This window comes from Dendrobium catenatum, unplaced genomic scaffold (assembly GCF_001605985.2).
Source record: "Dendrobium catenatum unplaced genomic scaffold, ASM160598v2 fragScaff_scaffold_1557, whole genome shotgun sequence".
Taxonomy (NCBI): Eukaryota; Viridiplantae; Streptophyta; class Magnoliopsida; order Asparagales; family Orchidaceae; genus Dendrobium; species Dendrobium catenatum.
The window spans coordinates 8,839,792-8,853,618 of NW_021320019.1; the positions used below are offsets into that span (position 1 = coordinate 8,839,792).

Consider the following 13,827-nt stretch of genomic DNA (forward strand, 5'->3'; position numbering starts at 1 on the left):
CAACAACCGTGGGATCAAGACATATATTTGACTTCATCTGGGGGATTAATTATTATTTACTTCAGAGTAGTGAGAAGACTGCATTAATGAATAATTGATTTTTCTAACACGTTTGGAGGTATCCGTGAATGGATAATATATCTTTATTCAGAATAATCCAATAACTCTTCATTATCTCTTGATAAGCACTGGGATATTATTTATATAAAAAAGATCTGAAAGATTAAAACACAGAAAAACTCTGAATTAAGAAAAAAAAAAACTCTCAATAAACAAATAACTCCAACTAGAAAAGTACCACTCCCGAGAAAATTCTATAAGATGGTGGTTAGACCTGCAATGCTTTATGGTGCAGAATGTTGGGTATTAAAAGAGAAGCAAAATATTAAGTGTTGCAGAGATGAGGATGCTTAGGTGGATGAGTGACTTTATTCTTAGAGATAGGATACGAAATGAGCACATACGTGATAAGGTTGGAGTAACTCCAATGGAACATTAGATTAGAGAGAGTCGCCTTAAATGGTTAGGTCACATAAAATGGTGGCCTTTGGATGACCTGGTTAGGAGAGTAGATGTATTAGATTTATTCTATGTAAAGGTAGGTAGAGGTAGACCTAAAAAGACTTGGCTAGAAAATATTAGAAATGATATTTATTTATTAGATCTAAATGAGAATTTGACTCTTAACTGGACACAATGGAGAAAAAGGATTCATGTAGCCGATCCCACGTAGTGGGATAAAGGCTTGATGTTGTTTTTGTTGTTGTAAACAAATAACTCCAAATAAATTTAAAAGAAAATCAAATATTTCCCTAATACATCAATCGACTAATAATATAGAACAAATAATTAATCATGTTGTCGACACTGAACATATGTTCTAATCAGGTAGACAACATTGATCAAGCAAAATTAAGAGAGGGGCTCACTTCTAGCATGACTGAAAAATGGGAAGTTCTGTCCGCAGATAGACCTTCAACCCTCATCTGCACATGACGAAAGCCAACTTCATATTTCATGGGCAAGAAAAGAGTGATCATAAAGTAAATAGACTTTGCATATAAATAAGCAGCAGGAAAAGATGGGATCCAAAGAACATTCTCAATTATGCCAGTTATAGCTCCATTAAATTCAACATCAATGGTGGCATCAATTACCTTATAATTGCGAATGTGAGTCTTCAAGCCCATTGACTGTGCTACAACTTCAATGCTTGACAAAAGCACTTTAGCAGGTTTTCGTGAAAGAAATCTAGTTTGATGTTTAACATTATCCTGACAAGGAAGATCAAATGAGACAAATAAGATGAAAAAAAAAAAAAATTTTGCTTGAAATGTATATAAGTTTGAATGCATAATAAAAGGTCATCAAATACTAGATAACAGATAAAAATCTACCACTAAAGGAAATTCGTGAAAGCTACAAAAAAACGTCCTTGATATATCATCATCAACACTCACAACTTGACCCACAACACACACACAAGCAGATGAAATACAAGCAATAATGAACTTCAATGCAAAGTAACGAACACGCTTCAATGACAGTACATTCACGTGAACATCTACCGTGTCAAACTTTTATGCATCATAAATAGTTGCAATGACGTGAATGATTTCCAACAAGAAAAATGATAAAATCTGTTACACATCATGAATGTCCGAGTGCTCCTAGTGATTTACATGTTATACTAAAAAAAAAGCTCATACATATCTCGGTAATAAACAATACATTTGCTAATAGGCACTGCACTCCATGAATGAATAGTACATCCCCATGAATGAAATTTTTTCAAATGAGGCAAAGCGGTGCTCTATTGAGCATCACAGGTTGCATGAGCATTTTGACAAAGTGCGCATGATATTTCAAATCACCAAAAGCAATTTTTTCCATGCAATCACTAAATGTGCAGTGCAAACATACTGATGAATATACAAATGCACTGTCTAAGAGAATTGAAGATCAAGCAAGTATACAAGAGCATTGCAAAAGAACATCAAGAAACGTGTAAGTGTACTTAAATTATACAATTATATTGCATGAATGCACCGTGAAACATTCGAATATGTCTTACAAATGCATCAAAAGGCATGTGCCATACATAAAATCATTTAAATCAATTAACCCATATGTGCTTCGACCAAATTCATCGAACTCTTGAATTTGAGATCTAAGAATGCTTTACGGTTTAAAATAGAAGTGACCTTAAATTTAATCTAGCATTGTAAATTGTGCAACTGCCCCAAAAATGACCAAGTCATCACTCTGAAAATTTTACAAAATCTCTTTTAAAAATCAAACTTGTCATTACATGATCCTCTCAAGTGGCTCGCTCTATCTATAGGGCTGGTTCATAAACCTTACATTTCAAGTCTGCTCCTTGCAAACATTGGAGTTAATAAGATTTGAATCTTACAAGAGAAATACTAGCAATAATTTTTCAAATATCTTGTTATTAAAAAAATCATTTTCAAATCTCATTATAATAAATGAATATTCAATGGCAAAATTCACGATGATCTTATGGTTTTTAAATTTGAATTAAGCCTTTAATATATTCTATAAAGAAAATTCATTATCATAATATAAACACTCAAGTTCATAACTCATATAGTAGCTTGCAAAGTTAAAGCTTGAAATCAATCCCCCGTTGATAAGGAGATAGAGTTGATAAAGTTCATATAACAAAATAAAATCAAATACCCCGATGATAGTATCAATAATAGGCAATTATATTTTTTTCAAAATACCCCCAAATTCAAAAGTTAATCACTTGGGGAGCTTATTCATTTTATGTTTACGCAATCTTTTGATTTTGAGGCTTACGCCTCAAAACGCCTTGAGGCTTACGCCTTGCCACACGAATGAAAAACGCCTCAATACCCGAATGCGCAATTTTAAACATTGCTTGAGAACTAAATGAGTGAGATAAGAAAGTTTGTGTATTACAAACGGGGAGTTACAAGTGAGACATATTTGTTTATTATGGATGGTGTACAAATAATAATAGATCTATTGTTATTTTGGAATTGAATGAACATTATGATCTGGCGACTATTTTAATGTATTGGAAGTTATTATTATATAAAAGTTTATGAACATTTATTTTGATAATATTTAATATTTTTGTCTGACCGTTTATTCTTGCCTTAATATTCCAAGTTTTCAGGCTAGGTCATGACAACACCTAGGATTTCTACTAAACCTCAATAAGTAAAATAATAAGTTCGGAACTGATTAAATTTTCTATTTCATCAAAAAAATTTCCAAACAAAATTTATTCAGATACCAAAGTTTTTTTTATAGGACATAGTATTAGGGATTGATAAACCTCATGAAAGATTTCTAAGCATATGCAGAAAGTATGTTGTAAAATCTTTATCATGTAAAAATAAAATTGAAGACTTCTCGTTCGCATCCAAATCTTCATCTATAAAGCATCTTTATATGGTACCTTCTCTTTTGGTCTAAAATGACGTGACATAAAAAAAATTAGTGTCGGCATCAAATGAGTTCCCATACTTTACCACATCAAAGATTCAAGTTTACAATCATGTTAATTAGAATGCATGTACTGCAGTTATGATAACTGTTCTTAGCGTCCATTTTGCTGCTGGTAGATAAGAACGCATTGGAGAAAATAATAGAAAAGTGGAAGATTAACCGTTTTGTTGGATGTTATAGAAATCAGCACGTGCTTTAAATTGGACAAACCCTTCACGTGTAATAATTTATTTTCATATATAATGTGGGAAAACAAAATCTTCATTTCTAACACTTAGGTTTTGTTTGAGACAGTTTTTTTACCGCTACTTAAAGCAGCTTTCTAGTACATAAATTTTAATTTTGTACTACAAAATTATTTTAAGAATTTGTAAGAAAGCCATCCCAAACAAAGCCTCAGTCTGTCCACAAATAATCAAGTGGACCCTTAACTCTACAAAATCTAGCAAACTGAAATAACCTACAACGTCTGAAAAAATCATCAGAATAAAACATTCCTACAGATTCAAATGTATATATTTACAAGGTGTTCACAATTTGCAATGACGATGCATAAAAATGAGAGGACCATAGACTAATAGAGAGGGTAAAGCTCTTCCTGGAATGTGGAGAACTCAAATAGACAAAATCATCCAGCATGGCAAATAGTACCTGTCTTCGTTCAAAGAGTGCTGCCAAATTCAACCCTTGAGATAAGCTGAATAGATCAAATGCATTGAGAACCAGAGGGGCCGCTTCATCATTTCCAAAAGACTCACAAGCTTGATGTTCCTACAGGAGATCACATTTTGTAAGCAGCAAGCAGTGCATTCCATAAAATCAAAATAAATCTTCAAATGATAATCTTTATTGCCATTAAAATGTTAAATTATTTGCTAGGAAGTGTAAATTAAAGGGGATCAAAATTGGACTAGATATATTGATGGTCAAATACATTTTCAACCTTAAAGCTTAAGCCTATAGGTAAGGCCAACAACTAAATATTTCTACACCAATATACATTCTATCAGAGGTGGAACTAAGCCCAATAGCTCACACGCCTTAACAATTCCACTTGGGACTAAACCCAATAGTCCAATACTCTATCATGCCTTATCATTATTGATTATACTAAAGACAAAAGGAAAAAAAAAAATGAAGGTCATAATGCACCTACAAGAGGATTTCAACTGACCGTCACATCAGTAAGATGGTCAACCATTTTATAAGTAATAGCAACGTAATAAAAGATTTAAATATAAATTCTACAAAATGACAAGAACCTATCTCTACTTGTCAATCAAACACAATCAAAATTATTTAAATTTAGAAATTTTAATTAATATTAATTTGGTGAAATGATTAAGTTACACCTATGAATAGGAGGGAGGTCCAAAACAAGAAAAAGAACTTATCATTGAATTTGGGCGTACGGAATATAATATCTCTAAGTCAATTTCAAAAGTAGAGCAATAAAATCATAACAACATCAACAACAACAACAACATCAAGCCTTTGTCCCACTACGTGGGGTCGGCTACATGAATCCTTTTTCGCCATTGTGTCCGGTTAAAAGTCAAATTCTCATCTAAATCTAATAGAAATTTTTACCAAGGAAAGAAATCTTTCTGCAAAACTTGAAAGCTGTTTCCAAGAGCAAGTTTGACCATACAACATAAAAAAAATAAAATAGTAATTATGAATATATATCTTAAGAGTATAAATAAAATAGATAAAAGAAATAAATAACCCAGAATAAGATAACAAAACATGAAAAATGAGAATTTGTTTATCTTCCAAGATACGTAATTAAGAGAGGGCTTAGCTGAGCAAAATCAAATATGGGATAAGATGACTAGTTCTATTAAGAAGATTGTCATAAAAAATTTAGGAAAGACTAAAAATAGATCATAAATTAAAAAATAGATTTGGTGGCAGAGTGATGAGATATAAACAAATTATTAATGACAAAAATATGCTTATAAAGAGAGGCAAAAGATTAATATTATTGAAGATTCTAATGAATCTTGGAAAGTTAAAAGTCTTGAAAAGAGGACATTGAGCAAAGAAAAAAGTAATGCTGTTGATGATGTTTATAAGCTAAGTACTAAGAAAGGAATAGCTTATAGTGCTCACCATTTCTATCAAACAGGCTTCTTGTCTTGTGGTAAGAGGATAATTACTTCGGAAATACTTGGCCAATATCAAACATCAGCTCTTCAATGAAAAGCTTCTAAAAAAGAAAAAAAAAAAAACCCGGTACCACTGCAGCTAGGTATGCGGTGCAAAATACCACAGAAGTTAAAACCCATATGTTATGACCACGTGCAAACAACCCTTAAACTAGCAAAAGACCCCATCCGAAAATACTAATGCAATTAAAAAACAAATGAGCAAATCACAAATAAAAAATTATTATTTTTAGCTTATCACTTTTAAATGCTAGCAAGATTTTTCAAATGTAGCATGTTTAAGTGCCAATGAAGCAAGAATACATTCTCTTTTTCAATGCCATTAGCATAAAAAGTTATGAATAAGCTCAAGAAAGCCAATATGGGTGGAGTGTGGCTAGTCTAAGACAAGATAGACAGATCTCTATTCTCCTGCTCGCGTTTACCGATGGATTTTGGGTTAGTCAGCTTGGACAGACTTGAATCTTGTTTGTTCGGACTTCACCATCCAAGACAATAGATGCCCCACCCTCTGAAGTACCCTGGCGCCATAGAGAGAGAGAGAGAGAGGGCAGGCTAAACTTTTATAAATTTTTTAAATAAATGAAACAAAATAAGATAGCTAAAGAATACAAATAAACATCTTCTGCTACTCTAAGATATTTTAAAAAAAAATTGAAAGGGCTTCATATAATTTATCTAGAAAAATGCAAAATCAACATAGAATTCATTTTTTGATCAATCCTTAAAAAATATTTAGAACTCATCAACTTAATTAATAAAATCTAAACTGCTCAAGCCAAAATAATTTAACAGTTATTTATAATAATAACCGTATGATTTCAAAGTAGCTTAAATCATCAGGACCTTAGTAAAATATGGGAAAGGTATTAACCGAATATTGGTATTTAAACATGTTAAATGAATTTTGTTACAAAAATTGAACAAAAATAAGGATTATTGAATATAGTTAAAAACACAAATCTTAGTTTAATGAAATTTTATATTTGAAAGGTCAAAAAAAAAAGATAGAGTAGTATTTCCATAAATGTGATACTATTATATGAAAATATATGTATCATAACTTTGAATTTTAAAATAGAGAGAGAGAGGGCTGGCTAAGCTTTTATAAATTAAAAAAAAATGAAACATAAAATATGATAGCTAAAGAATACAAATAAACATCTTCTGCTACTCTAAGATATTTCAAAAACAAATTGAAAGGTCTTCATACAATTTATCTAGAAAAACACAAAATCAACATAGAATTCATTTTTTGATTAATCCTTAAAAAAATATTTAGAACTCGACAAAATTAATAAAATCTAAACTGCTCAAGCCAAAATAATTTAACAGTTATTTAACATAATAATCGTAATGATTTAAAAAAATAGCTTAAACCATCAGGATCTTAGTAAATATGGGTCATGTATTAACCGAATACTGGTACTTACACATGTTAAATGAATTTTGTTACAAAAATTGAATAAAAATAAGGCTTATTGAATATAATTAAAAACACAAATCTTATTTTAATGAAATTGTATATTTGAAAGTCAAAATAAAAGATAGAGTAGTATTTCTATAAATGTGATACTCTTATATGAAAATATATGTATCATACCTTTGAAGTTTAAAATATGAAATTTTTTTAATTAAAAATATACAAAAAAGAAAGTATTTTTGAATAATTCGTACCTGCATATATATTAGGGGTGCAACCGAGTCAAGCCGGCTCGCGAGCCGGCTTGAGCTCGACTCAATAATAGGCTCGACGAGCCGAGCTTATTGAGCTCGCGAGTTGAGCTCGAACACAATTTCGAGCTCGATCGCTTATCGAGCTCGAGCTCGAACAACCGATTGATCGACTCGATAGCTCGTCGAGCAGCTCGATTACGGAGCTAGCGGGGGAAAATGGAAATCGTGAGCGGGAAATCCAAATGGACGGAGCTCGCGAGCGGGAAATCAGAAATTCTAAATGAGGACGGCGACGCAGTTTCGTTCAAAACATTGAAGGCAGCTAACACCGGCGGGACGCTTCCCGACACCCCTGGTGGCCCCTGGAAGGTCTACGCCGTATCTCGCCGGCCTCGCGTCCCCTGGCTTCCTTCCCCGTCCGACGGCGGCCTTGCTGTCGAGACTCGAGGCCATCCCGTGCGACCTCTCCGACCGCGCCGACGCCTCGCCAAACTCTCCCCCCTCACCGACGTCACCCAAATTCTTAACAACACCGGTCGGGCACTTACGACGTGACGACTGACGACGACGACGAACCCGAACGCGACGACGTAACGACGACGAATCCGAAAGCGAACGACTTGATGACGGACGACGTCGTCGTTGGACGCGACCTTGACATCGAACGCAACGACAAATCGCGAGTACGCGATGACGACGGACGTCTGAACGGCAGCGAACGCAAGTATGCGACGACATTTGAGCTCGAATTGAGCTCGACGAGCCGCTCGACAGCGAAACGAGTCGAGCTCGAGCTCGGATTTTGAGCTCGACTCGAGTTCGAGCTCGAGCTCGAGCTCGTTATCTGAGAGTCGAGCTCGACTTGAACAACCCCTGGTTCGAGCTCGACTCGACTCGTTTGCACCCCTAATATATATTATTTGAGTATCATATGCAAAATTTCTAGCCTAGTGCAAGCTATAAGTTCAAAACTTCACAAACATAAAGCGTAATTTGACCTATACATATCGTCTATAAGAACTCGTCCGACTCGCACCTCAGGGATGAAAAAACACTTTCAAGTTCTAATTCAAATTTGTGATTTTTCATTCAAGAAAAATCACCGCAATCACTTATGTCCATTGACATAAAATTATGAAAAGGTAATTGAAGACTTCATAGAAGTTATATAATCTTATTTATGACTTAGCATTTTGTTTGTTTCTTTTTTTTCTTCTCTCTTCTTTTTAAATAATTGAAACAACATATGTTTTCTTTAAAGTCATAAAAGAGGGTAGTTGTGCCATGTGGATATTATTAAAGAGGGTAATATTTTCTGATTAAGGTAATTTAATAAAAATGAATAGTATTATAAATGAATCTTTGTGAATAAATGATTAGACTTCAAACAAAGAAATTTAAAAAAAAAACCATTCTATTTAAAATTATTCAATCGAAAATATAGGTCTGGTATAATTATGCAGCATGGTAAACAAATCAGGATAAGTAATGCATCAATTTCCCTTGTATATAGAAGCCAGTCCTCAATACACTCGCTACAAAATAGAAGTTAATAAAACATGAAAACTGTAACTAGGGTTGATTTATAAAGAAGAGAAAAAGTAACAAAAACGAAAGCATTGAAAACCATTGAGAAAACCTTACCTCGGGGTCATCAAAAACAGCATATACATCATCAAGGTTAACATCCTCATTTTCAACATATCTAGAGGGCACATAGTTCCTCATAAACCAGTCGTCATTTTTAATGTCATCAATTCGAATACGCTGCACAAGCAGTGAGTAGTCTGTAAGTTCATAAGGAAATTATTTATATGAAGTTTAGCAAGCAATTTGATGCATTCAACATGAATTTCAAGAAGAAATACTCAAAACTAATACCCTAAGAAATACAAGATGTGCTGGTATACAACATAAGGTTTGAAAGCATTTTGTCAAAGAGTAACTTTATAGCAAAACCATGAGAAACACAAAACTCCTTTCCATCGACAGAGAGAAGCATATTTTTTTGACATATATACATACATTGTGGGCTCTGAAAAGTCGTGCCCTAGCCTCTACTTAGAAGGATCAAGTATTTTCAAGTCAGACTTTCAAAAGTTAGACTAAATTAGAAATAAGACTAAGCACAGATATTTCGCCCTCTCATTTTATGAGGACTTCATGATCTAGTTCTAGATTTTCTGAAGGCACAAGTCACTATGATTTAAAAAAAATAAATATTGCAAAGCTTTGAGCATTAAAGAAATAATAATAATCAATTGCTTTAATTTCTTAAAATTTCTGAAATTATGAATCAACACCGCGCACTTCTAGGGCTCTTAGATGATGAAGAAATTGAAATCAAAATTACCCCAAAGCCATAGAGATGATAATTCATTTAATAAATTCAAACATTCTAAAAAACTAGGAAACATTCTTAGGAGACCTCTTTCGTTCTGTATGGTGCTTTGAAACTTCACGAGGGTTCAAGCACCTCATTGCACAATCTTTAGGACCTTCTAAGAGCTACCACACCCTCAGACAAATCTTACGGTTGTCTTGATTCAAGTTGAACCAAATTCAACTTGAATCATCCTAGCTAGCCTCCCTTGGGCCAGAGCAAGTAGGTTATCTTAGTTGGCTTAATTAGCCTCCTGGCTAGTTAGCCCTAATTAATAGGTAGATAAGTTAGTAGAAAATGAGAAACATTATGATATTATTATTATTATTATTATTATTATTATTATTATTATTATTATTATTATTATTATTATTATGTTATGGACTTCGTAACCATAATTAATAACACTTCAAAAAGTTTCCTTTTAATGTAGGCTTGATTAAATATTAGAGACTGAGTTGATGTAAGTTGGTGCAACAAAAATTTCTTAAAAGATAGTTCTCATGAGAAAAAGCTCGCAAGTCTCATGATATAGTCTTTCTATGTCCTTGTTTACATAGACTTTAAAAGCATTCTCTCCCAAGCAGAATAGTCTGCCATATGAACTTGAAATGATATCAGTTACGGTATGGAACCTTCAAGTTTTTACTACTCAACATCAAACCGGCTCACTTACCTGGTACAAACCACTAAAAAAAAAGAGTAAAGAACATTCAAGCTGCTAAAAAACAAAAAGTTAAAATTAATGAACGTAGAATTTTATTAATGATGTGATACCAAATGCCTTTTTCTAACTATCTAGCATCTAACCAGCTCATCTTCAAGTAAGCATCAGCTTTCTGAAAAATTTCTATTCAGAACATAATCTTATTAATGGCTGGGAAAGGAACAGATAAGTATAAATGAGAGTTGCAAGTTCAGAAAACGAAAGACAATAAAAAAACAAGAAGATGATAACAAATGATGATCAATCATATTGCATCTAGTGTGTTATAGCATACAGTCCACGAACTTACTCTATCAGGATTAGGATCAAGTATCCTGTGTACCAGGGATTTTGCTCCAATAGAAAACCATGATGGACATGAAAATTCGGCCTTCTCGATCTGATAAAAGTTATCATAGAAATTTTCAATTGGAACAAATTTGTACAAGTGGGCCATCCAGATTTACGGAAAGAAAGAACACTTCAAAATATAATACAGATACTTTTCACAATGTATATAATATTTAATGCATTGCCTTTAGAGCTCTCCCTGCATATATTGCTACTGAAGTTAAGCATAATTAGATAAATGACCTATTTCCTTTAAATGGAATGCAGAAAGTACGTGATGAAAGGATAGCATTTTCAATTACAAAGGTATGTCTAACATAAGGACAAAATATGGAAACATCACATATATTGATCAAATGTCAGCTTCTTATTATGGCATGAAAACCTCAGTACGTGAAAGCATGTATTAGTACCAGTATCATCAGGCTGGCATTTAGTCATAAAAATGTTATTTCTCTGACTAAATATTTATTGGCTTAATTCAGTAGATGCTAAAGCCTGGTATATATTCTAAGAAGTGGTTTTCCTTCTAACTTGTTAAGCCTTCCGCTTTCCTGCTCTAGTTATTCATAATATATCATCAAGAAGTTTGGCGCAAAGCTAACATGAACAATGAACATCAAATTGCTAAATGAAATTTTTCTAGATGATGAAATAAGATTGATAATTGATAGTATAACTGGGCCTTTCATTCAAAACACCACCTGCATGCCAGTGGACTTCACCTTTTTACTAAAGTGTGCAAGTGTTAACTTTCTCAATTATAGCTCCCTAATAGTAACAATTTCAATGAAAGATACGGAATTAATACATCAAGATATAGGGTGAATCGTCCAATTGAATGGACGAAGTAATATCGTAAAAAATCCTCAAGACAACAACAACAATAATGAATTAAATGACTCATGTCATGATTGTTGGGCAAATTTTATGCTAGTTGTTGACTATCTAAGAAATTTGTGGCCTACTTTTTTAAATCAGAATGTCAAATCAGAACATTACATATTGCTGAAGGAAGATAAAACAACCTAAAGGCTAGACAAAGTACCTATTCAAACAGAAATAATATGTACAGGAGAATGTAGCATACCTTGCAATAAAGAGTACCCAAATCAACCTCATCAAAAGGGAGATACCCTGCCAATAGAACATATAAAATGACCCCACATGACCAAGTATCAGCAATGGCACCATCATAACCTTTATGACTGAGTACCTAGGCCAAGTGAAGCATTCACAATGTCATCATACGAGTTCTGTATAAGCAAACTGAAAATTACAGAAAAGCAATAAAGAAAATAAGAGGGGATTTTATTAGTCAATGATACAACTTATCACAAATAAAAAAACAATCCGAGTTTATCTTAGTTCTTATTTGTGTCTACCTTTTTAGAATCTTTTCTACAATATTTTCTAAACGGAAGTACAGTTTACATTTAGTCATTAACATATAAATGGGCATTCTTGCTTCTCATATTGCTCCATTAACAGCATGGAAAATGCTACTAATGTGGTGAACGGAATTCCGGATGGAAAATGATGTATCCAAATTTTATTGGTTAGTTTGCTATGAGATTTATTTATTTTCTTTGAGATATTTTGGAGATAATCATCTTATATAATTTGATGTGGTGTTCCTCTATAAATAGGCCTAATTATAGAAGCCCAAGAACTCCAGATCTATTGCGGTAGTTGTCTAGAGATACGAAGATGGAGGAAGCCAAAGAGCATGGAAAGATCCAAATCAAACATTAACTGATTCTAAGGCACCTCTTTCATCATTTTCCTCACATTGATTTCTAACTTGGCATTCATAAGATGCATTGAGGTTTACTTGTGAACTACTTGAAAAGCCATAGTTTTGTACCGCACACTTTGATGATTCAAGGATCTTTGGATTACTTGTAAGAGTGTAGTATTTTTACAATAATTGATTTGTGTGATGATCATTACAAAAAATCCCTCTCCCTCTCCCTCTCTCCCGCACATCTCCCGTATACGAACCCACATTGTCGCTATCTCTTCGTCCATCCCTCGCACATTGCCCCATCTCCCTCAAATTGAAAGCCTCTCTCGTCCCACACTCTCTCGCAATTTCTCTCTCTCGATTCCACTCACTCTCGCCCTATCGCAACCTCAATGCTGCTTGACTCCCTCGCACGTACCATCAACCATCAAACTCATCTTTGCCTTCGCTGGCAACCTCTTTTCCCTCGTTCTCTTTAACTCTTTCTTTCGCTCTCCTTCACTCTCTTTCTCTCCTGTCATCCTCTCTCTCTCTGTAACTCTCTCTCTCTCTCTCTCTCATAGAGCAAAAAAAAGGAGAAAAAGATAAAAATGGGGAAATAAAATTTAAAACAAAAATTTTGTGTATTCTGTCCACATAACCTCATCGTCTTGTCATCATTGTGATGTGGGGCCCACAAACTTTTCAACATATCAAAAGCCTTCAGCTCTCTTGTGGAGGGCATCCTTTATCACCTATAGGAGAAGAGGCTTTGTGAGGGGGGGGAGCTCTTTGGAAAAGATGTAAGGGGCATTCATTAAGGGATTTCGACATATTTGAATTCAAAATAAGTAGAGCTAATCAACCTCTCAAATAGTAGATCAACTTGTATCTTGCTTTGTTATGCTAAAATAAACATCTTTCTCGTTGATGTTTGATATGTTTTATCTTATTCTTGTTATTTTTGTTGTGTGGAGGACAAATTCCTATCAAATTGGTATCAGAGCACGATTCAAGACCTATGACACCAAATAAAGTTAACACTTTGGAAGAGAAACTAGCATGAGAAGTTGGTCGATTCAAATCTGAAGTTGAGGAAATTATTTCATCTATGGAAGGAAGGTTTTCTAACTTAGAGGATATGATGAAGAAAATATTGAAGCTTCACACCCAACCGACAACATCGGAGGCGAGGGCATCGGCGGGTGGCCAAGGAAGTGCGAGAAACCCCAATATCGGCATAATGAGGGAGGATCGAGAGGTAGAAATCTTGGGCAACAGGGAAAGCTTGCCACCTGTTGAACCGATA

General features: G+C 33.9%; 1 protein-coding gene across 1 annotated transcript in view; it reads right to left on the bottom strand.

Annotated features, from left to right (window-relative positions):
* The window catches only part of LOC110113559 (CBL-interacting protein kinase 8), a 30,101-nt gene that overhangs the window by 3,344 nt on the left and 12,930 nt on the right, over positions 1 to 13,827 (bottom strand). Inside the window, exons 7-12 of the mRNA XM_020846195.2 lie at positions 11,883 to 12,008; positions 10,752 to 10,841; positions 8,997 to 9,119; positions 4,156 to 4,275; positions 1,158 to 1,274; positions 930 to 986 (exon numbers count right to left, since the gene is read on the bottom strand). Coding sequence (XP_020701854.1) covers positions 930 to 986; positions 1,158 to 1,274; positions 4,156 to 4,275; positions 8,997 to 9,119; positions 10,752 to 10,841; positions 11,883 to 12,008 — 633 coding nt within the window. The remainder of the gene's footprint in view (positions 1 to 929; positions 987 to 1,157; positions 1,275 to 4,155; positions 4,276 to 8,996; positions 9,120 to 10,751; positions 10,842 to 11,882; positions 12,009 to 13,827) is intronic.